Source organism: Mustela erminea, chromosome 7, assembly GCF_009829155.1.
Source record: "Mustela erminea isolate mMusErm1 chromosome 7, mMusErm1.Pri, whole genome shotgun sequence".
Taxonomy (NCBI): domain Eukaryota; kingdom Metazoa; phylum Chordata; class Mammalia; order Carnivora; family Mustelidae; genus Mustela; species Mustela erminea.
The window spans coordinates 105,886,443-105,911,962 of NC_045620.1; the positions used below are offsets into that span (position 1 = coordinate 105,886,443).

General features: G+C 39.5%; 1 protein-coding gene across 2 annotated transcripts in view; it reads right to left on the reverse strand.

Moving 5' to 3' along the window:
* ACOXL (acyl-CoA oxidase like) overlaps positions 1–25,520 on the reverse strand; it is a 358,121-nt gene that overhangs the window by 130,962 nt on the left and 201,639 nt on the right. For both annotated transcript variants that reach the window (XM_032352781.1, XM_032352780.1), the window contains one exon: positions 7,277–7,366. In XM_032352781.1, coding sequence (XP_032208672.1) covers positions 7,277–7,366 — 90 coding nt within the window. The remainder of the gene's footprint in view (positions 1–7,276; positions 7,367–25,520) is intronic.

The following is a 25,520-nucleotide window of genomic DNA, read 5'->3' on the forward strand; positions in this document are numbered from 1 at the left end:
CAAAGATTTGTTTTGTGGCCTAACACACAATCTATTCTGGAGAATATTCCATGTGCATATGTAAAGATTGCACATTCTGCTATTATTGGATGGAATGTTCTGTATATGTTATGTCCATTTGGTCTAAAGTATATTTCAAGTCTAAAGTTTCCCTATCACTTTTCCATCTGGATGATCTATCCATTACTGAAAGTGAGATATTAAAGTTGCCTACAAATATTGCACTATTTCTCCTTTCAGATCTATTAGTATTTGTTTAATATACTTAAGTAGTCCAATGTTGGATGCATCATATTTATAATTATTATAACCTTTTCATAAATTGACCCATTTATCATTATATAATGACCTTCTTTGTCTCTTGTTAGATTTTCTGACTTAAATTCTATTTTGTCTGATGTAAGTGTAGCTATCGTTAATCCCTTTTGGTTTCCATTTGGATGGAGAATCTTTTCCACCCCTTCATTGTGAGCCTGTAGGTGTCCTTAAAGCTGAAGTCAGTCTCTTATATACAGCATATAGTTGGGTATTGTTTTGTTTTTATTTTTATTCCATTTAGCCACTTTATGCCTTTTGACTAGAGAATTTAATCTATTTACATTTAAATAATTATTTATATGTAAGGATTTATTTATACCATCTTATTGTTTTCTGGCTCTTTTGTAGTTCCCTTGTTCCTTTTTTCCCCTCTTGCCCTCTTCTTTTGTGATTTGATGATTTTCCATAAACATACACTTTGATTGTCTCTCCTTACTTTTTGTGTCCACTACAGTTTTTTGCTTTGTAATTATCACGGGTCTTACAGAAAATACTGTTAAGATATAACAGTCTATTTTGAACTCCATCACATAAAAAATTCTACGTCTTTACTCCTCCCCATTTTGTTTTTGAGGTCATCATTTACATCTTTTTATTTTGTGTATCCCTTAAAAAATTATTATAATTATTTTTAATAATTTGTCCTTTAACTTTTATACTAGGGTTGAATGTTTAACATATCACCATATTCCAGTATTAGGATATTCTAAATCTGGTTATATGCTTACTTTTACTATTGTGTTTTATATTTTCATATGCTTTCATGTTACTAATTAGCATCCTTTCATTTCAGCTTGAAGAACTCCTTTCATCATTTCTTGCAAGGCAGGTCTAGTGGTGATGAATTCCCTCAGCTTTTATTGCTTGAGAAAGTCTGTAATTCTCCTTCATTTTTGGAGAACAACTTTTTTTTTTTTTTTAAAGATTTATTTATTTATTTATTTATTTGACACAGAGAGAGAGAGAGAGAGAGAGAGAACGAGCGCACAAGTAGGCAGAGAGGCAGGCAGAGAGAGGAGGAAACAGGCTCCCTGTCAGGGAGAGACCCTGATGCAGGGCTCGATCCCAGGACCCTGACACCATGACCTGAGCCAAAGGTAGAGGCTTATTTAACCCACTGAGCCAACCAGGTGCCCCTGGAGAACAACTTTTTCAGGTTAAATATTTTTGTTTAGCAGGGTTTTTTTCTTTTCTTTCCAGCATTTGAATATATCTTCTCACTCTCTACTGGCCTACAAAGTTTCTACTGAAAAATCCACTGATACCATTATTGGAGGTTTTCTTGTATTTGAGGAATTTTTCTCTCTTGCTGCTTTTAAAATTCCTTGTCTTTTATTTTATTTATTTATTTATTTATTTATTTTAGATTTTATTTATTTATTTGACAGAGATCACAAGAAGGCAGAGAGGCAGGCAGAGAGAGAGGAGGAAGCAGGCCCCCCGCTGAGCAGAGAGCCCGATGCGGGGCTCGATCCCAGGACTCTGAGATCATGACCGGAGCCGAAGGCAGCGGCTTAACCCACTGAGCCACCCAGGCGCCCCACCCTGTCTTTTATTTTAGACAATTTTATTATAATATACACTGAAGAAGATCTTTTTGAGTTGAAAGGTTTGGAGGGCTTATGAGCTTGATGAAGTTGGATATCCAAATCTCTCCCCAGAGTTGGGACATTCTCAACCATTATTTCTTTAATAAACTTTCTACTCCTTTCTCCCTCTCTCCTCCTTCTGAGATTCCAACATGCATAGGTTACTTTTCTTATTGGTGTCCCATAGTTCAGAGAGGCTTTCTTCACTCTTTTTCCTTCATTTTTCCTTTGTTCTCCTCTGACTGGATAATTTAAATGACCTGGTTTTTTTTTTCCTCCTTCACAAATTCTTTTTCTGCTCAGTCAGGTCTGCTGTTAATGTTCTCTACTGCATCTTTCATTTCATTCACCATGTTCCCCAACTCCATAATTCCTATTTGATTCTTTTTTAAAAAAGATTTTATTTATTTATTTGAGAGAGAGAGAGAGAAATAGAGAGAGATAGCAAGAGAGAGAGCATGAACAGGGGGAGAGAGAGAGAAGCAGACTCCTGCTGAGCACGGAGCCCAACCTGGGGCTGGATCCCAGGACCCTGGGATCATGACCTGAGCCAAAGGCAGATGGTCCACTGATTGAGCCTAGGTGGTGCCCCTATTTGAGTCTTTTTAATGATTTCTATTTCTTTGTGAAATTTCTCATTTTTAAAGTGTATTGTTTTCCTGCTTTTATTGAATTATCTTTCTGGGTTTTCTTATAGTTCACTGAGCTTCCTTAAAACAACTATTTTGAATAACTTATCAGGAAAATTGCAGATCTCCATTTCTTTGGCGTCAGTTACTAGAAAATCATTGTTTCCCTTTTGTGGTGTCACATATCTTTCATTTCTCATGTTCCTTGAAGTCTTGCATTGCTGTCTTCACATTTGAAGAATTCACCTCCTCTAGTCTTTACTGACTGGCTTTGGGAGAGAAATACCTTCCATCAGCCCTGTATGAATTCTGAGGCTTTCTCAGACCTTTTATGGATACACATGTTCCACACATCTTATTCCCTCTTCTGGAATAGTTTCTAAGATTGTATGATTTCTTTTGATCCTACAAAAGCAGGATTAGTGCTTAAAGCTTTCTGTTTACTTCCCCCTGGGGTGGTAGTGACTGCTCAAGTTTGTGTGCTTTCTTCCAATCCCACAGAGTCAGTTTGGCTTTCTGTATGTGTTCACTAGCTGACTGCGAAGGCTGGCTCTGGCTGCCCTTGGGAATGAACCCTGATAACTGACCATGGTGTAGTGACGTGTGTGACCGAGGCATGTAGAGCACTGTGGGAGCCTGTGGACCAACACGGAGATCTGTAAGTGAGGTGTCCCCAGTGGCTCATAAGTGGGTTTCCTGAAGGAGTCTGCAAAGCAGTTAGGAGGATCCACGTCCAATCACTGTCCTCTGAGAGCTGTGGCTGCTATTCTCCCAGCTGCTGCTTGCACTCTATGTCATGTAACACACCTCAGAAGTCTCAGTGAGAGGAGAAAGAAATGGGCCTCTTGGGCAGTGCCCCCACACAACTGGGTAAGCTGGGTGTTCACTCACATACTCCCCACTCCTCCTGTGGGAGAAATTGCATGCCAAAAGGTCTCTCTTCTCACTGAGCTGTGCTGTCTTAAGGGAGGGCCGACACAGGTGAAGTGAAACTGTTCCTTTTACCCTCTTTAATGCATCCAATCTCAAACTTTTTGCTCAAACGGTGTGCTGGAACCTCACTGGACTTCTGGACTTACACAGAGACACTATCATCCTTGGATGATTATCAGAATTGGTGTTCTTTGGGCATAAGATGGCAGAAAACTCCTATTTCACCATCTTGATTATGTCTTAGAATAAGCTTGTGTCTACAGAAAACTTTGTTGTGATTTTGATGGGAATTTCATTAAATGTGTAGATCAGTTTGGGCAGAATTGACATTTTCCTACACAGAGTCACCCAACTGATGAATACAGTATGTCTCTCCATTTATCTAGGACTTTTTTTTATTTCTTTGAAGCATTTTGTAATTATCAGCACATAGATCTTACGCATGTCTATTGGATTTACACTTAAGTATGTCCTTTTCTTTGGAACAATTGTAAGTGATATTGTGTGTTTAAGTTTTCACATCTGTTATTAGTACACAGAAATGAGATTGACTTTTGTGTATTGATCTTATATCCTGGAGTCTTATGAGCTCAGTTCTAGAGTTTTGGGGTAGATTCCATGGATTTTTCTATGTAGATAATCACATAATGTGCAAACAGGAAAAGTTTTTATTTCTTCCCTTCTATTACCTCTGTCTTTTAATTTCTTTTTCTTGCCTTATTATACTGATATAACTTCTAGGTCTATGTTGAATAACAGTAGTGCCAATGGACATCCTTGATTTAATCCTGCTTTTAGGAGGAAAGTATTCAGTATTTCACCAGTCAGCATGATGTTAGCTACATTTTTTTTTTTTTTTTTTTTTTTAAAGATTTTATTTATTTATTTGACAGAGAGAGATCACAAGTAGGCAGAGAGACAGGCAGAGAGAGAGAGAGGAGGAAGCAGGCTCCCTGCTGAGCAGAGAGCCCGATGCGGGACTCGATCCCAGGACTCTGAGATCATGACCTGAGCCGAAGGCAGCGGCTTAACCCACTGAGCCACCCAGGCGCCCTTAGCTACATTTTTTGTACATATTCTTTATCAAGTTCAAAAATTCCCTCCTATTCCAGTTTGGTAAGAATTTGCATCAACACGTTGTCAAAAGCTTTAGGTGTATAAACCAATATGATCATGTGATTTTTTTTCTCCTGTAGTCTGATGATATTATAAACTACATCAACTGATTTTTGAATGCTGAAGCAGTCTTGCCTATCAGGAATAAATACCATTTGGCTGTGGTGTATAATTATTTTTATACATTGTCAGATTCAATTTGTTAATATGTTGTTGAAGATTCCTACATCTAAATTTGTAAGAGTTATTGATATGTAGTCTTCCCTTTTTTGTAGTATCTATTTTTGGTATCAGAGTAATACAAACTATATAAAATGAATTGGGGGGACCTTGGTGGTTCAGCTGGTTAAACATTCCACTGTTTTTTTAAAAAATATTTTATTTATTTATTTGTCAGAGAGAGAGAGAGAGAGAGTGAGCACAGGCAGACAGAGCAGCAGAGGGAGAAACAGGCTCCCTGCAGAGCAAGGAGCCTGATGCAGAACTCGATCCCAGGACGCTGGGATCATGACCTGAGCCAAAGGCAGCCGCTTAACCAACTGAGCCACCCAGGCATCTAAACATTCCACTCTTGATTTAGGCTCAGGTCATGATATCATGGCCATGAAATCGAGTACCACATTGGGCTCTGTGCTGGGCATAGAGCCTGCTTAAGATACTCTCTCTCCCTCTGCCCCTTCCCCAGCTCATGCATGCTCTCTGTCTATAAAAAAAATAATAATAAAATAAAATAAAAAAATGAGTTGGGAAGTGTTTTCTTCTCTTCTATTTTCTGGGAGAGACTGCATAAAATTTTTCCTTAAGTGTTTGATAAATTCTCCAATGAAACCTTGGCCCAGAGATTTTTTGGGGGAAGCATTTTATTATTATTAAAAATTCAATTTCTGTAAGATTATAGGACTATTCAGGTTGACTATTCAAGTTGGTTAGATCTGGGTGTTTGCAATTTTGGGGAATTGGTCAATCTGACTAAGTCATCAAATTTATTAACGTAAAGTTATTTTCTAGTGTTCCTTCATCATTTTCTTAGTTCCTCCAAGATAACTAATGATATACCCATTCTCATTCCTAATATCGGTGACTCTTCTCATTTTTTTTATCAGACCTCCTGGGTCCGTCTAGTTGATGACCTTCATTCTAGTTGTGGAGGTGGGGGATCAACTCTCCACTGGATCATGCTGACACTGGGGTAAGGGGTAAGGGTACTGGTAATCTGTTTCACCTTACAACAGTCTTGTTGCTGCTAAGTAGAAATGGAGGCTTAGCTTACCAATGGGCCCTGCTGACATTACCCTGATGAAAATCAAAGTTCTACTTGCTTCCACTAGGCAGGGGTAGAAAAGATTGGTTCCCTGCTCAGCCCCACCAATAGCACCACATTGAGTAATGGGAGTGTTACCACCGGCTACCAATGTCTGACTCTGCCATGGATCAGAAGTCAGGTGAGAGATCAGTTTCTGCCAGGTCCTGCTGAAATTGGTGCATGTATGCGTGTGTTCAGTTTTTCCATTTTGTTTGACTGATGTACAGAGAATATAGCTAGAAAGGTTTTTGTTTGGTTTGGTTTTTTTAAATCATTAGGCCACCATCTTCCCTATCCTTTGGGTAGGGAGAACAAGGTTTTTCTTGGTTTGTCTCTACCTATTAGAGATTCAGGGCATACATATGCCCTTACCCAGGATATATGGAAGGCAATAAGGAAACCCAGACAACTTGCTGCCTTTCCCTTCCTCCAGTTCCAAGCTCCCTAGGCAGCCTGCCTTCGTCTTTCTCCCTTTCAGAGGTTTCCTATGCTCATTTGTTGTGTTATGTCCAGAGTGTTCGTTTATTAAGAGGGAGGACCTGGGAGGAATAGGGCCATTCCCTCATAGCAGAATCAGGAGTCCCTGTTTTCTTTTTGTAAAAATACCAAATTGTAATCCCATTGTATATATAGTTTTATATCATTTTTACTTATCATATCATAAGTTTTTAATTTCTGTAATAAACCCTTGTAAGTACAATTTTAAAAGCTATATAATTCCCCATTGAGTGGCCAGAACATGATTTACATAATCATTTTCATATTGTTGAAAATTTAGATTCCAACATTATTGCTATAATAAATAATGTACTAATGAAAACGTTTATGCCCTGAAGTTCTTCTGTATTTAGGATTATTATCTTAGATAGTCCCAGACGTGGAATCACGCACAGCCTAATAGCAACATGGAAGAGTGCCTCTTTTGTTCTCACCAACACTGGGACTTCAACGTGCTCTTAAACATGAGCTGATTGGTTGGAGAAAACAGCAGTGTGGTACGCCCTCACGTGCATGTCTCTGATCACCAGGAAGCTTGGTCAATTGTCCTCCTTTTATAACCTGCCTTTTCATGCCTTTCTCCCGTTCATCTTCTGGGTCTTCAAGTATTCTTTTGGAATAGACTTCCAGCAGAAGGATCTGACTGAAACTGGTTGAAGTTTTCTTCAACCAAGAAAGATATAGGGCAATGTCAAAGATAAGCTAGGAGAGAAATAATTTAATCCTCTGTTGAATTACTGCAAAAATCAAGGGCTTAACAGGAAAACACCTGCCAATTAAATGAAGATATCAGATGAAGATAAAACATATGAAACACTTCAGATTTCTGGATAACTCTTGATCTTGAAAAGTATGCCGTTTAAGAAGAATAAACATTTCCTGAATCTTACCTGCAGCATAACAACATTGTCACCTTCAAAAGTCACAAACACATCTGTGTCGCATTTTAGGCCTGAGATTCGGTTTTCCATCATGTAACCCTTTTGCAGAAAAAAGAAAAGAAACATATTTCAAATTTCCAATTCCACCATTATAAAGGATGAACATTTTCTTTGAAATTAAACAAAAACACAGAAAATGGAAAAGAATAAAATAACTATAGTTTTTCTGCCCAGAATAACCATTCTAAGGATTTTGAGCCATCACACTTGCTTTTGATCCAGAAACATTTTTGTGGATTTGTCTTCATTAGTAGTAACCATTTGAAAACGGTCATGTCGCATTTTTCCGAAATAGTTCAACAAATTGTGCTGATTTTTTTTCTCTCTTCCAAATCTTGTGAATTCTAATAAATGTCAAGAAATTAGTGATTTCGTCCTAAAATACGCAGGAGAATGATGCCTTCTCAACCCCATCCCTATCAAAATTAGCACATGTACCTGGTTCTTGGGACACAACATAAAAATCTTAAATTGCCACTCTGCATGTTAATATCATTAAACACTTTGCATCATAAATTCACACTCTAGTTTCCAACTAGGTTTTTCTTTCTTTCTTTCTTTCTTTTTTTTTTACTTCCTGAAATCCTTATTTAAATGGCAGTAGCCTGCTGCTCATTTTCAAAGTGTTGACAGTATTTCTGCACACAAACTGGGAGAAGCAGCTGCTCAAGGGAAAGTCGATCGGCCCCAGGCAAAATGTGGAGCAGCAAAGTTTGCCTTTGTTTGCCCTCCGGCCTTCCCCTTCTGAAGGCCCCAGCGCTGTTATTTCTTCCAGTTCTTTCTTCTAGTTCATTGCTCTCCCCATTAAATTCCCAGAATCTTTCCCACTCTCAAAATCTGCTTCCACAAATCAATCCTGCCTAAGTAAGTTATAGCAGAGGTGACTGTCACGCTACTTCTCCCAGGAGTATTTGCAGTTACCACTGCAGCTCTGAACAAGGAAAGACAAGATTTAGCCCCTGCTGAAATCCTCAAGCCACACAGAGCCTCCCAGAAGGGTGCTCCCATGGGCAGCCAGAAACTCCTATCTCAAGACACCTTAACGCCCTGGGGGACCACCTTTATTTCTGAAAATGGCCATTTGAGTCAGAAAAACCAACACTTCCAGGGACCTGCTGCCTGCGGAGCCCTGAAGTCCCCAAGCATCAGTGCTTTGTGGCCCAAGAGCCTTCCTCTGAGGTCCCTACTTTCCCTCCCCATCCCCCCAAGTCATGGCGGCCATCTGGGCAGGCCAAACCGAGCATTCTCATCTGCGGGAATACTTAATTACTTTCGTAAATGTAAACAGGGTGTATGTATGGAAAAATAAATCAGTAGCATTTCCAACCTCCCCCAATCTAGTGCCATAACCACAGGGTTAAACCCGCCCCACAGGCAGACCATGTGAAATCAGGTTCTGACTGAATGTGACCAGAGCCCAGAGTGCTTCGTGGCCACAAGGCCATAGCTGACTCATTTTCATCATCGTTGTTCTACCATTGATTGAGTGCCACCACAAGTCAGATTCTGGACTGAGGGTTTTACCGAAAGAAACCTCACCTGTTAATCCACGTAATCCCCTTCATTCTGACAACAGCTATGTGAGGTAGACATGACCCCATTTTACAGGTGAAGAAAGGGAGGCTTGAGAGCTATGTCAGAATGATCTTGAATCTATTAAGTTCTGGTATGGAAAATATTAACACTACAGATACCACCTCAGTGTTAGGAAGAACCTTCATACTTAAGGGGCATAGCGGCTAAGTGCTCAAAATAAGGATTTTGAAGAAACAAAATACTTTTTTCTTTTGGCGCTTTGCTCTGGTCTCCCCGAGTATGGATGGAAGTGCCTGGTTCTTCGTTGTTCTCTGACTCTTCCGAATTTGTACACACTCTGTCCTGGGGGAAACCAGGACCACCAGGACTTTAAAATGACTTGAAAGATAATTTACTTAAAATGCAGCAAAATCAGCAAACAAATAACAACAGTCTCTCAGGGAATGGGCAAGGGAGTCCTGTGAACATACAGATGCTCTATCTTAGGTTTGTTCTTCCAAAACAGTGTAATTGATTTCTCTTCTAGATGGCGAAACTCAACCTTGAACCCTTCTTCATGTTTGAAAATCGAGTAAAACCACATGATTGCTTTCATGAAGATTCCAGACTCTCCAGGGCCCAGACCCAGAAGAGGTACAAGTCACACAGCCTTTGCAGAGCTTGCAGACAGCTGAAAACAAAACAGCCAAGAGAAAACCAAAGCCAACTACGCGCAAGGCATGGCTGTGGCTGGCACGTGGCTTCCAATCTCCCGAAACCACCAAGGGCATAGTTATGATCTAATTTCCTTAGAAAAGGCCAGAGAGGGCTATCCTCATAAAAATCTAAAATTTTGAAATATCTGGGGTGACCCGTTGAGGAACTAACAATGCTCAAGTCCTAGGTATCTGAGTTCTGTGTGAATGTGCACACAAGTTTAGAGGAAAGACACACAACCCAGAGAGTTACTGAATACAGACCTGCAGCCATCTTCTTGAGGGACTTAAATTCCAAATTCAGATCCCTGAACTCTTTGGGGGGGGGTACAAATGATTATAAACAGTGTGTGTGTATATGTCTGTGTGTGTGTGTGTGTGTGTGTGTGTGTGTGTGTGTGATTTTCTAATTAAAAATGAACTTGGGTTTTTAAATTAATTACTAAAAGCAGTACAAAAGCATTATTTTAAAGTATTTTTTAAGACTTTGTTTATTTATTTGACAGAGAGAAATCAGAAGTAGGCAGAGAGGCAGGCGGAGAGAAAGGAGGAAGCAGGCTTCCGCCAAGCAGAGAGCCCGATGCGGGGCTCGATCCCAAAATCCTGAGATCATGACCTGAGCTGAAGACAGAGGCCTAAATCACTGAGCCACCCAGGCGCCCCACAAAAGTATTATTTTAAAAAATGAGAACAGAGAGGAAAAACCCACAAAAAAAGAAAAAAATAAAGTCATTTGTAATCTCATGATGTAGGATATGAATGGGTGCCTGGCAAAGAAAGACCCCGGAAAGAGGCTTGGAATAGGAGCTGAGATTACAAGGACAGAGGCAAGTGTTGAGGAGAGAAAGGTGAGGAGGGACCGGGAAACCAGAAGGGCAGATCTGGGTAAAGGGAACCATGGAGTGTTCCGGAGGGAGGAGGATATTGATTGAACATGTTGGAGTTAGAGAAGACTGAGGAATGATTCAGGTGTGAAGAAAGCCAGAATCAGGTGAGCAAGACAGGAAAGTGAGAGTGCTGGATTTAGGGAAAGAGGAAATCTGTTAACCTCATAGGTACCCACAGCACTCATGGGTGGCAAGCAGGGGGGCAATCCTGATTTCTGCAGCCTGAGACGTTTCCATGTCAGGTCACAGCCCAGCAGTTGTTACCTCCACAAGGCTTTATAAACCAGCACCAAAGGATGTGCCAAGAAAAGGGACAGTCACAGTCAGTACTGAGAACCAATTCTATGTTCTCTGTTACATCCAGTATTTCATTTCCACCCTTCACAACGACATCTCAGCACCCCTGTTTGGGGATGAGAAAGTTGAGAGTCAGTGAGGTTTTCTGACCCTGCTCCTGCCACAGCGGCTCCTGGCCCACCCCCTGGGGTTTTGCAGTGTTGTTCCCGTGTCTGGAGCAATGCCCCCAGATCTCCATGGGGGCTCTCTTTCCTCTCCTTTCTGTCTCTGGTCCAACGTTCCCACTGCCAGGAGGCCATCCCTGGTCCTTCTGTCCAAAACAGCTACCCCCACCTGCCACCTTTTCTCCCTATCTCTTCACCTCAATTAATTTTTTTTATAGCATTTCCAGGTATCTTTCTAAGCAGAGGACATTGGTGCACAGACACACAAATAAGGAAGACCATGTAAAGACACAAGGAGGAGAAGACAATCACAAACCAAACAGAGAAGCCTCAGAAGCAACACACCCTGCCAACACCGATGTTGGACTTTTAGCCTCTAGGACTGTGAGAAAATAAATTTCTGTTTTTCAAGGCCCTCAGTTGGAGGTATTTTGTGATGGCAGTTGGCGTGGACTAACTCAGAGCGCAGCCGCACGTGTGCATACACACATGGAGATAAATCAATGCGAACGGCTTCTCTAACAGGAGTAAATCCTCTGGAGTCTAAGGAAATCCTCCTCTAAGCCATTATCTCGATGGGCTCAACAGCACCTTGGGAAATGGAATGGCAGTCCCATAAGCTTTCTTTTATCCACACTGGACTCCTAAGGAAGGGCATTTGCTTATACATTTCTGGCTAGGGTAGGGGAGCAGATGAGGAAAAAAGAGGGACATGAGGGAAGAAACAGGTTTCATCCTCCTGAAAGTGAATAATATTTTCCATTAGCTTATTTCACTCTTAATTAAAAAAAGAAACATAGAATAGACAGAGGGAACTCTAAACTGCACGCTCCCAAAGCCAACAGAATCCTCAGGGGGTCATGCAGCCCAGAATCTGGTCTACCCGAAGAAAGAGCACACCGGGTAGATGTGTTACTCTATCTCTGCCTTCTGGGTTACATCGAGCCTCTTAGCAAGTAATTGTGAATGTCATTAAGGTTGTGTCCCATTTCAGTAAGAGCTCCATGCAACATATTTTATGATTCAAGCTTTGTACATTGAAAGTTTAATATTTTCCTGCTGTTTTTAACATCTCTGAATTTTTTTTTTACTGTATGATTACATTTAATAAATGGATCAGAACAAATTAGAAACAGGCTTTCTTCCTTCCTTTTAAGCAAACTGAGGGTAAATTTTGTTAATTTGAAGAAGAAGAAACAGACAAAATCAATCTTATCTTCAATTTGTTAGGGAAGGGCCGATCGGAAATACAGACACTGACCCACTCAGCAGGAAGGATTGTGTCTTAGAGTTGTGTTAATTTATACCTGCGTATCTCCACCACCCCAAATGGGGTAGAGCCTGTACACATGGGTAGCTGACATGTGTGAGATTCACTGCACCCTTTCCTGAGACAGCTGTGGTCTGAGTGGAGTCTTCTGACAGCCAAAGTTCAAGCCCGAACAGATGATGGATGTTCTTATGGAAGTGATGACAAGTTGTCCTGCCCTGCCCTGTTTGCTTTGAGGTGACCCTGCATTGTCAGGGCTTATGAACTGGGGAGAGTGGGTGGGAGGAAATTCATTCGTGGGTCCTGTCACCAAATGTATAGTGAGAGTCTCAAGCCTCAGGTACTATACTATGCACTGCAACCAAAGACACAATCCTGTCCTCAGAAGAGAGATAGGTGTTGCTCAGGTAGACAAATAAAATAGGTAATTAAAAAATCTGTGGTAAGTGCCAAAAAGGAGACAATCAGGGTTCCATGGGAAAAATGTAACAAGAAAGAATTCTTCTAACCTAGATGCCAAAGAATGTTTTCAGAGGCTTGTTTAACTTGGAACCTTAAAGAAGAGAAGTCAGCAAAGCAGTGGGAGAAAGCTTGCACCCTGAGGCCACGAAGGAGCACAGAAAGTTCGGGGAGTGGAAAGAAGGCTGAGTTGGAGGTGGTAAGTTGTGGGAGAGTGGCCCAAAGATAAGGTGGAAGAGGTAGATGGGGTTCCAGTGACTCAGGAGCCATTTGGGTATTCATTTAGGTTAGCAGAGGTACAAAGTAATAAAAGAATTTTGAGCTTTGGAGTAAGATGACCTGTGATTTTAAAAGAAGACGATAGCACTGAGTGAGCACAGCCCATAGCAGGCAAGAGAGAAGTTGGACAATTGGTGGCAGAGACATGGCGGCATGGAGGTAGAGGGAGAGAGCCTCAGAGGGTTGAGTATGTGCATGAGAAGGAAGAAGTCTGGGCCACATGAATGGTATGTGTATGGTGGGGTGTCTACTGAGTTAGAGAACCCTAGAGCAGGAAGATGTTTGAGCAAAAGACCAAACATTCATATCTGTCAATGCTCGGTATGAGAGAGTCCGTGAGCTATCCAAGAAGACTGGTCTAAGTGAAAGTTGGATACGAAACTCTGGACATGTGAAAAGATGTCTGAAATGGAGATGTAAATTAGAAAGCCCTCACCATACAGGTAGTATTTAGAACCTCAGGAAAAGACAGAATTATCAAGAGTATGAATACACAGAGAAGAGAGAACTTAGGCTCACGTTCTAGAAAATGCCAAATTCAGAAGCACACAGAGACATAGTGGCAGAGGACACTAAGAAGATAAAGAAGCAGGAAGAAAGTCAGAGAGTATGGTGTCCCAAAGGCTGAGAGAGAGTGTGTCTGTGAGGGAGATGTCTGTTGTGAAGAGTGCTTCTGAGTACTCAGGTAAGTGAGGACTGAGGAGTCCTTTGGACTGAGCCACAGGGAATCAACAGCAACTGGACTAAAACTGTTTAGGTAGCATGGAGCGGGGGAAGCCAGATTTGTCTCCGGCAATATGGCAGACTAGATGTTCTTTTTAAAAACTCTCCAGTGGAGGGGTGCCTGGGTGACTCAGTTGGTTAAAACTCTGACTCTTGGTTTTGGCTCAGGTCATGATCTCAGGGTCTTAAGATTGAGCCCCATGTGGGGGTCTGTGCCCAGCACAGAGTCTGTTTCTGTCCCTCTGCCCGTCCCCTTGCTCTCTCTCAAATAAATAAATAAATAAAATATCTTTTAAAAACCCTCTCTGGTAGAAATAAAAAAAAAGTGCTCATAAAATATTTTTAAAAAATCATTTGAATACACAGTTAAGCTAATAAAGAGAAGTACTCCCAGGCTGAACACATTGAGAAAGCATGGACTCTGAAAGTGTAGCAGGTGTTGAAGCCAGATAAGAGGTTATATAAAGACACCTACACAAACATGGTCTCCTGGAAAATAGTGCCTACCATGGGTAAAGTAAGAAAACATCACCCCTCAACCAAGAACATAACAAGGAAGATGGGTAGTCTCAGCTCTGGCTGTAGGTAGAAAGAAACATCTTTCTTAGAGTTTTCAACTATGTATGCATTTAGGTGACTCTGGGACCAGAATCAGGAGCCAACTTAAAGTGGGTTGTTTATACAAACTACTAACAGACACATGAAAAGATGTTCATCATCACTAGCCATCAGGGAGATTCAAATCAAAACCACACTGAGATACCACTTTACACCAGTTAGAATGGCCAAAATTAACAAGACAGTAAACAAGTGTTGGAGAGGATGTGGAAAAAGGGAACCCTCTTCCACTGTTGGTGGGAATGCAAGTTGGTACAGCCACTTTGGAAGACAGTGTGGAGATTCCTTAAGAAATTAAAAATAGAACTACCCTATGACCTTGCAATTGCACTACTGTGTATTTACCCCAAAGATACAGATGTAGTGAAAAAAAGGGCCATCTGTACTCCAATGTTCACAGCAGCAATGGCCACAGTCACCAAACTGTGGAAAGGACCAAGATGCCTTTCAATGGACGAATGGATAAAGAAGATGTGGTCCATATATACAATGGAGTATTATGCCTCCATCAGAAAGGATGAATACCCAACTTTTGTTTCAACATGGATGGGACGGGAGGAGATTATGCTGAGTGAAAGAAGTCAAGCAAAGAGAGTCAATTATCATATGGTTTTGCTTATTTGTGGAGCAAAAGGAATAACACAAAGGACATTGGGTGAAGGAGAGAAGTGATTTGGGAGAAATCGGAGGGGGAAATGAACCATGAGAGACGTGGACTCTGAAAAACAATCTGAGGGTTTTGGAGGGGTGGGGGGTGGGAGGTTGGGTGAGCTTGGTGGTGGGTATTATGGAGGGCACATATTGCATGGAGCACTGGGTGCAGTGCATAAACAATGAATTCTGGAACACTGAAAAGAAATTAAAAAAATAAATAAAAAATCTTAAAAAATAAATAAAAATAAAGTGGGTTGTTTAAAGCTGGTATCTTCAGGCCACTGGCAAAGGTAAATGCAGATCCTTGCTGGCCTGAAAGAACTATCAAGATAAAGTTCCAAATATCATGAGCTCAATTAAAAAAAAATTCAAGGAAAAATAAAAAAATATCAGAAGAGATAGACAACAATAGAATCAGACCTGCAAAGGTGGCATATACTATATTAGCCTAAAATACCTACAAATAGATAAAATCAAGGACATAGAGAGACAGTATACAAAATAACAACGGCCTAAAATTTTCCAAAATGACCAAGTGACATAAATCCACATATCCGAAACTCAACCTCAAATAGGGAAAACATAAAAACAAATTAATACTTAGGCACATTATAATAAAACCATAAATCACCAAAAAATAAAATATCTTAAAAGAGGCAGAGACCCTCCCCCCAATAGACTGCCACGAAAAATTACAATTAGACAGACGGTTGATTCCTCAACAACCAGGGAATCCAGAATAATATTTAAAATTTTAAAGTACTGAGAGATATAGCTGTCAATCATGAATTCTCTACTTAACAGTACTTCATCTTTTAAGACTGAGCATAAAATAAAGACATACTCAGACAAATAAAACTTAGGTTTACCACTACAGACCCAGACTAAATGGTATTCTGACAAAGGTACTCCAGGAATAAGGACAATGGCTAAAGAGATGCCAGAGGAATTGTAAGCAAAGATGCCAGTAGAAGGCAGTAGTTCTAAAGAAACCCTGGTTCCACATAATAATAAGTACAAAGGCTAATTGGTATAATTAAAATATGCAGTACTGAAGTAATGGACATGGTAGCACAGAGGGTAAGAGTTGGGTAGGGAAAGCAATCTAAGCCCTGTGTTGTTTGAAGAAAGGAAAGATGATCATTAACTTCAGACTTTGTATGATAAATGTGCATAATAAAATTAGAGTGTCCAGAGTCGGGGCACACGGGTGGCTCTGTTGGTTAAGCATCCAACTCTTGATTTCAGCTCAGGTCATGATCTCAGGGTTGTGGGACTGAACCTACCATAACAGAGGGAGAGTTTAGCCCATGCAATAATTGATAGATCAGACACACCAGAACCTCAGTAAGAATAGAGACTATTTGAATAATGCCATTAATAAACTTGCTTATTGGTTACATTTAAAACCCTACATCCAATTACTGAACACACATTCCCTTGAGGCATACAACGGAGTTGAGCCCATGATATTTGGAACTTTATCTTGATAGTTCTTTCAGGCCAGTAAGGATCTGTGCTTCCATGTGTGCTTCAAGGGAAGTAGGTCATAACGAAATTCAAAGAAATGTATCCCATTGGCCATTTTCTCTGACTACTATGGAATTAAGTGGAGAAAATTTAGTAATAATTATTATTATCACAAAAAAAACCCAAAGAGAACTGTTATTAAGAAGGCACTATTGCACAGTGGTTATATCCTGTGGCCAAACTAGCTGGGTTTAAATCTTGGCTCTGCCAGTGCAGGAGCTGTGTAATTTGGGGTCAATTGCTTACATTCTTAGTGCCCCATTCTTCACATACATAATATTGAGGCTATAATAGTACAACTTTGTGGGGTTGTTGTGAGGATTATATATGTTAATCAATTTAAATGTGAAGACTGGGGCTTGACACATAGGAAGAATTCATCAGAGTTAGCTATTCTTTTTAAAAAAAGTACTAGACATTAGGAAATTTTTAAAACATACTTGATTCCTGGGTCAAATAAGTCAGAATCCTAGAGGAGAACATAGGCAGTAATCTCTTCAATATCAGCCACAGCAACTTCTTTCAAGGTATGTCTCCAAAGGCAAAGGAAACAAGAGTGAAAATAAACTTTTGGGACTTCACCAAAATCAGAAGCTTCTGCACAGCAAAGGAAACAGTCAAAAAACAAAGAGGCAACCCACGGAATGGGAGAAGATATTTGCAAATGACAATACAGACAAAAGGTTGAATCCAGGATCTATAAAGAACTCCTCAAACTCAACCCACACAAGACAGACAATCATATCAAAAAGTAGGCAGAAGATATGAACAGACACTTCTCCAATGAAGACATACAAATGGCTGTCAGACACATGAAAAAATGTTCATCATCACTAGCCCAGAGGGAGATTTGAATTAAAACCACATTGAGATATCACCTTACACCAGTTAGAATGGCCAAAATTAGCAAGACAGGAAATAACATGTGTTGGAGAGGATGTAGAGAAAGGGGAACCCTCTTACACTGTTGGTGGGAATGCAAGTTGGTGCAGCCTCTTTGGAGAACAGTGTGGAGATTCCTTAAGAAATTAAAAATAGAACTTCCCTATGACCCTACAATTGCACTACTGGGTATTTACCCCAAAGATACAGATGTAGTGAAAAGAAGGGCCATCTGTACCCCAATGTTTATAGCAGCAATGGCCACGGTCGCCAAACTGTGGAAAGAACCAAGATGCCCTTCAACGGATGAATGGATAAGGAAGATGTGGTCCATAGACACTAGGGAGTATTATGCCTCCATCAGAAAGGATGAATACCCAACTTTTGTAGCAACATGGACGGGACTGGAAGAGATTATGCTGAGTGAAATAAGTCAAGCAGAGAGAGTCAATTATCATATGGTTTCACTTATTTGTGGAGCATAACAAATAGCATGGAGGACATGGGGAGTTAAAGAGGAGAAGGGAGTTGGGGGAAATTGGAAGGGGAGGTGAACCATGAGAAACTATGGACTCTGAAAAACAGTCTGAGGGGTTTGAAGTGGTGGGGGGGTGGGAGGTTCGGGTACCAGGTGGTGGGTATTATAGAGGGCACAGATTGCATAGAGTACTGGGTGTGGTGCAAAAATAATGAATACTGTTATGCTGAAAATAAATTTAAAAAAAAGATACTAAGTAGCTAAAAAAAATACTTACAACTGATCAACAGAAAACCTTATTTATAAAATTGTGGTTGAACCAGTCAAAGCAGTATTTAAAAAGTAATGTTACAACTTAAAATGCTTATAACAGAAAAGGAGAAACCATAAAAATTAATGAGATAATATCCAAGATAATATCCAATACCCAAACTAAAGTACTAGAAGAACTGCAGGAAAATACACACAAAAAAAGTAGAGTAAAATTAATAAGAAAGATAAAAATCAATTAAATAGAAAAACCAGATACAATCTGGACAGGATCAACAGAACCAAAATTTATTATTTGAAAAAAATACAAAAATAAAACACAAGATAGGAGTTGGGAGAAAGAAAGAATATTAGGAATAGCAAAGGGAACATAGCTGGAGATACAGCAGGGATGGAAAAGATAAAAGAATATTATGAACCTCCACCAATAATTTTTAAAACTAAGAATAAATGGAAAAATTTCTCGAAAAATATAAATCATAAAAACAGTCTCAAGAGTAAAAGAAGATCTTAGTAGCTGTAACCACTAAAGAAAGAGAATCAATTATTTAAAATATTCCCAGAGAAAAACTACTGACTCTATACAGCTTTACAGGTATTAGTACCAAATATTTGAGGAAGAGATAATTCAGTTTTACACAAACTCTTTGAGAAAATAGAAAACAAGGAACACCCCTTCCCAAAGGCATTTAATGAAAGTGATATAACTTTAACATCCAGATTGGACAGGGGCACTACTAGACAGGAAAGATACAAGCCAACCTCACTTATTACTATAGATGGAAAAATCCTAAATGAATTTCAGCAGACAGAACCAACAGTGTATTAAACACACACACACACACACACACACACACACACACACACACCATGAATAAGTTTATATCCCCAACTCAAGATTTGTTAAACATGAGAAAATCTATAATGTAAATCTACTATATTAACAGGTTAAAAGGAAGAAAAGGTACAATTATTTCAATAAAATAAATGCACATAATTCCCTCAAAGTCAAGTCTATTCATAATGTTAAAACCAATAAAGACACACATACACACACACACACACAAAAGTCTCTTCAGAAATTAAGGGTAAAACAGACCTTCTTTGACATGACAAAGAATATCTGCAACTATAAACAACTCTATGCCAACAAACTGGACATGAAAAAGAAATGGAAAAGTTCTTAGAAACATATGAGTTATTAAGACTGAATCAGGAAGAAATAGAAAATCTGAATAGATCAATTACTAATAAGGAGATTGAGTCAGTAATCAAAAATCTCCCAATTAAAAAAAAAAAAAACAACTCAGGAACAAATAGTTTCTTTGGCGAATTTTACCAAACATTTGGAGAAGAATTAACACCAACACTTCTTAAATTCTTCCAAACATATCAAAGAGGAGGGAACAGTCCTAAACTCATTTTACAAAGCCAGTATTGCCGATACCAAAACCAGCAAAAGGACATTACTAGAAAAGAAAACCAAAAGCCAATATCCTGATGAATACGGATCCAAAAATTCTCAGTAAAATACTAGCAAACTGAATTCAGCACACGTTAAAAGGACCATTCACCATAATCAAATGGGACTTGTTCCTGGGATGCAAGGATGATTCAACATAGGCAAATCAATCAGCATAATATGTCAATTAATAGAATAAAAGAAAAGAATCATATGGTCATTTCAATAGATGCAGAAAAATCATCTGACAACATTCATTCATGATAAAACTCTTTTAACAAATTAACCATAAAAGGAACATATATTAACATAATAAAGGCTGTATATGACAAGCCCATTGTTCACATCATACTTAGTGTATGATAAAAGGATGAAAGCTTTTTCTCTAAGACAGGAACAAGACAGTGTGCCTACCCTCATCACTACTATCCAACATAGTACTAGAAGTCCTAGTTAGAGCAATCAGGCAAGAAAAAGAAATTAAAAGTATCAGAATTGGAAAGGAAGAAATAAAATTGTCTCTATTTGCAGAAAACAGGATTTTATATATAGAAAATTCTAATAGCCAAAATAACCAAAAAACTGTTAGATCTAATCAGTGGATTCAGTAAAGTTGTAGGATACAAAATTAACATATAAAAATCAGTAATATTTCTATATACCAACCACCAAATTTCTAAAAAAGAAATAAAATGTGACCCAGCAATTACACTACTAGGTATTTACCCCAAAGATACAGATGTAGTGAAAAGAAGGAGCACCTGTACCCCAATGTTCATAGCAGCAATGTCCACAACAGCCAAACTGTGGCAGGAGCTGAAATGTCCTTCAATAGAAGAATGGATAAAGAAGATGTGGTTCATATATACAGTAGAATATTACCCAGACATCAGAAAAGATAAATATCTACCATTTACATTGACATGGTTAAAACTGGAGGATATTATACTAAGTGAAATAAGTCACACAGGGAAAGACAATCATCAGATGGTTTCATTCATATGTGGAACATAAAAAATAGTGCAGAGGATCATAGGAGAGAAGGGAAGGAAAACTGAATGGGAAGAAATCAGAGAGGGAGACAAACCATGAGAGGCTCTTGACTTTGGGAAACAAACTGAGGGTTGTGGAAAGGGAGGTGGGTGGGGGATAGGATAACTGGATGATGGGCATTAAGGAGGGCATGTGATGTGATGAGCACTGGGTGTTATACGTAACTAATGAATCATTGAATATACATGAGTAAGTAATGATGTACTATATGGTAGATAATTGAGAGAGAGAGCACCGAATCCTAACCACTAGACCACCAAGGAGTGTCAGATAATTGAATTTAAATAAAAATCAATCAATCGATCAATCACATTTACAATAGCACCAAAAACAATAAAATACCTAGGAACAAATTTAACTAAGGGGGTAAAAGTTTTCTATACTGAAATTATAAGACACTGATGACAGAAATCAAAGAACATACAAATAAAATGGTATCCCATGTTCATGGATTGGAAAAGTTAATATTGTTAAAATGTCAATACTACCAAAATCCATCTATAGATTCAATGCAATCCCTAACAAGCTTCCAGTGGTATTTTTTTAAAAAGCAGAAAAAGCACTTCTTTTATACGGAACAACAAAAGACCCCAAATAATCAAAGAAACCCTGAGGAAGAAGAACAAGGCAAGAGGTATCATACTTCCTGACTTCAAGCTATACTCTAAAGTTAGAGTCACCAAAACAGTATGGTACTGTCATAAAAACATATAAAGAGATCAACAGAACAGAAATAAACCCAAATATATACAGTCAACTAATATCTGACAAGGGAGCAAAGAATACTCAATGGAGAAAACATAGTCTTTTCCATAAATGGTGTTGCGATAATTGGATATTCACATGTAACGAATGAAACTGGACCTACTGCTCTTACAACATTCACAAAAATTAACTCAAAACAGACTAAAGACTTAAATGTCAGAGCACAGACCATGATACTTCTAGAAGAAAACAAAGGAACAAAGCTCCTTGACATGGGTCTTGGTAAAGATTTTTGGACATGACATCAAAGCCCAAGCAACAAAATAAAAAATAAAGGGAGGCTACATCAAACTAAAAAGATTCTGTGCCATAAAAGAAACCATCAACAAAATGAAAAGACAACTTATAGAATGGGTAAAGAATATTTACTCCAAAGGGAGTCAAGATGGCGGAGAAGTAGCAGGCTGAGACTGCTTCAGCTAGCCGGAGATCAGCTAGATAGCTTATCTAAAGATTGCAAACACCTGAAAATCCATCGGCAGATCGAAGAGAAGAAGAACAGCAATTCTGGAAACAGAAAAACAACCACTTTCTGAAAGGTAGGACCGGCGGAGAAGTGAATCCAAAGCGACGGGAAGATAGACCCCGGGGGGAGGGGCCGGCTCCCGGCAAGCGGCGGAGCAACGGTGCACAAAATCAGGACTTTTAAAAGTCTGTTCCGCTGAGGGACATCGCTCCAGAGGCTAAACCGGGGCGAAGCCCACACGGGTTCAGCGTGGCCTCAGGTCCCGCAGGGTCACAAAAGGAGCAGGGGTGTCTGAGTGTCGCAGACCTTGCGGGTATTGGAACGGGAAAGCCGGCTACAGAGACAGAGCCGACAGTAAGCTCACAGCTCGGTGTTACCTTGAACTGGTCGCAGGCTCGGAGAGCTCGGAGCGCGGCCGGAGGTCAGGCAGACGGGAGTAACTGGGCGCTGTTCTCTGAGGGCGCACTGAGGAGTGCGGCCCTGGGCTCTCGGCTCCTCCGGGCCGGAGACCAGGAGGCCGCCATTTGTATTCCCGTCCTCCGGAACTCTACGGAAAGCACTCAGGGAACAAAAGCTCCTGAAAGCAAACCCAAGCGGATTACTCACCCCGGCCCCGGGTAAGGGCGGTGTAATTCCGCCTGGGGCAAAGACACTTGAGAATCACTACAACAGGCCCCTCCCCCAGAAGATCAACAAGAAATCCAGCCGAGACCAAGTTCACCTACCAAGGAGTGCGGTTTCAATACCAAGGAGAGCAGCAGAATTCGGAGGAGGAGAAAGCCAAGCACGGAACTCATGGCTTTTTCCCTGTGATTTTTTTTTAGTCTTGCAGTTAATTTAATTTTTTTCTTTTTCATTTTTTTTTTTTTTTCTCGACTTCGGGTAAAATTTTTTTTTTTTAACTGTTACCTTTTTCTTTTTTAACGATTTTTTACTAGTTTATCTAATATATATATTTTTTCTTTTTTACATTTTTCTTAGGTGTTTTCCTTTTTTTTTTTTTTTTTAATTCTTTTCTTTTTTTTTTTTTTTCTTTCTTCCTTTTTGAACCTCTTTTTATCCCCTTTCTCCCCCCTCACGATTTTGGATCTCTTCTAATTTGGTTAAAGCATTTTTTCCTGGGGTTGTTGCCACCCTTTTAGTATTTTACTTGCCCCTTCATATACTCTTATCTGGACAAAATGACAAGACGGAAAAATTCAACACAAAAAAAAGAACAAGAGGCAGTACCGAAGGCTAGGGACCTAATCAATACAGACATTGGTAATATGTCAGCTCTAGAGTTCAGAATGACAATTCTCAAGGTTCTAGCCGGGCTCGAAAAAGGCATGGAAGATATTAGAGAAACCCTCTCGAGAGATATAAAAGCCCTTTCTGGAGAAATAAAAGAACTAAAATCTAACCAAGTTGAAATAAAAAAAGCTATTAATGAAGTGCAATCAAAAATGGAGGCTCTCACTGCTAGGATAAATGAGGCAGAAGAAAGAATTAGTGATATAGAAGACCAAATGACAGAGAATAAAGAAGCTGAGCAAAAGAGGGACAAACAGCTACTGGACCACGAGGGGAGAATTCGAGAGATAAGTGACACCATAAGACGAAACAACATTAGAATAATTGGGATTCCAGAAGAAGAAGAAAGAGAGAGGGGAGCAGAAGGTATACTGGAGAGAATTATTGGGGAGAATTTCCCCAATATGGCAAAGGGAACGAGCATCAAAATTCAGGAGGTTCAGAGAACGCCCCTCAAAATCAATAGGAATAGGCCCACACCCCGTCACCTAATAGTAAAATTTACAAGTCTCAGTGACAAAGAGAAAATCCTGAAAGCAGCCCGGGAAAAGAAGTCTGTAACATACAATGGTAAAAATATTAGATTGGCAGCTGACTTATCCACAGAGACCTGGCAGGCCAGAAAGAGCTGGCATGATATTTTCAGAGCACTAAATGAGAAAAACATGCAGCCAAGAATACTATATCCAGCTAGGCTATCATTGAAAATAGAAGGAGAGATTAAAAGCTTCCAGGACAAACAAAAACTGAAAGAATTTGCAAATACCAAACCAGCTCTACAGGAAATATTGAAAGGGGTCCTCTAAGCAAAGAGAGAGCCTACAAGTGATAGATCAGAAAGGAACAGAGACCATATACAGTAACAGTCAACTTACAGGCAATACAATGGCACTAAATTCATATCTCTCAATAGTTACCCTGAATGTTAATGGGCTAAATGCCCCTGTCAAAAGACACAGGGTATCAGAATGGATAAAAAAACAAAACCCATCTATATGTTGCCTCCAAGAAACTCATTTTAAGCCCGAAGACACCTCCAGATTTAAAGTGAGGGGGTGGAAAAGAATTTACCATGCTAATGGACATCAGAAGAAAGCAGGAGTGGCAATCCTTATATCAGATCAATTAGATTTTAAGCCAAAGACTATAATAAGAGATGAGGATGGACACTATATCATACTCAAAGGGTCTGTCCAACAAGAAGATTTAACAATTTTAAATATCTATGCCCCCAACGTGGGAGCAGCCAACTATATAAACCAATTAATAACAAAATCAAAGAAACACATCAACAATAATACAATAATAGTAGGGGACTTTAACACTCCCCTCACTGAAATGGACAGATCATCCAAGCAAAAGATCAGCAAGGAAATAAAGGCCTTAAACGACACACTGGACCAGATGGACATCACAGATATATTCAGAATATTTCATCCCAAAGCAACAGAATACACATTCTTCTCTAGTGCACATGGAACATTCTCCAGAATAGATCACATCCTCGGTCCTAAATCAGGACTCAACCGGTATCAAAAGATTGGGATCATTCCCTGCATATTTTCAGACCACAATGCTCTAAAGCTAGAACTCAACCACAAAAGGAAGTTTGGAAAGAACCCAAATACATGGAGACTAAACAGCATCCTTCTAAAGAATGAATGGGTCAACCGGGAAATTAAAGAAGAATTGAAAAAAATCATGGAAACAAATGATAATGAAAATACAACGGTTCAAAATCTGTGGGACACAACAAAGGCAGTCCTGAGAGGAAAATATATAGCGGTACAAGCCTTTCTCAAGAAACAAGAAAGGTCTCAGGTACACAACCTAACCCTACACCTAAAGGAGCTGGAGAAAGAACAAGAAAGAAACCCTAAGCCCAGCAGGAGAAGAGAAATCATAAAGATCAGAGCAGAAATCAATGAAATAGAAACCAAAAAAACAATAGAACAAATCAACGAAACTAGGAGCTGGTTCTTTGAAAGAATTAATAAAATTGATAAACCCCTGGCCCGACTTATCAAAAAGAAAAGAGAAAGGACCCAAATAAATAAAATCATGAATGAAAGAGGAGAGATCACAACTAACACCAAAGAAATACAAACTATTATAAGAACATACTATGAGCAACTCTACGCCAATAAATTTGACAATCTGGAAGAAATGGATGCATTCCTAGAAACATATAAACTACCACAACTGAACCAGGAAGAAATAGAAAGCCTGAACAGACCCATAACCAGTAAGGAGATTGAAACAGTCATTAAAAATCTCCAAACAAACAAAAGCCCAGGGCCAGACGGCTTCCCGGGGGAATTCTACCAAACATTTAAAGAAGAACTAATTCCTATTCTCCTGAAACTGTTCCAAAAAATAGAAATGGAAGGAAAACTCCCAAACTCATTTTAT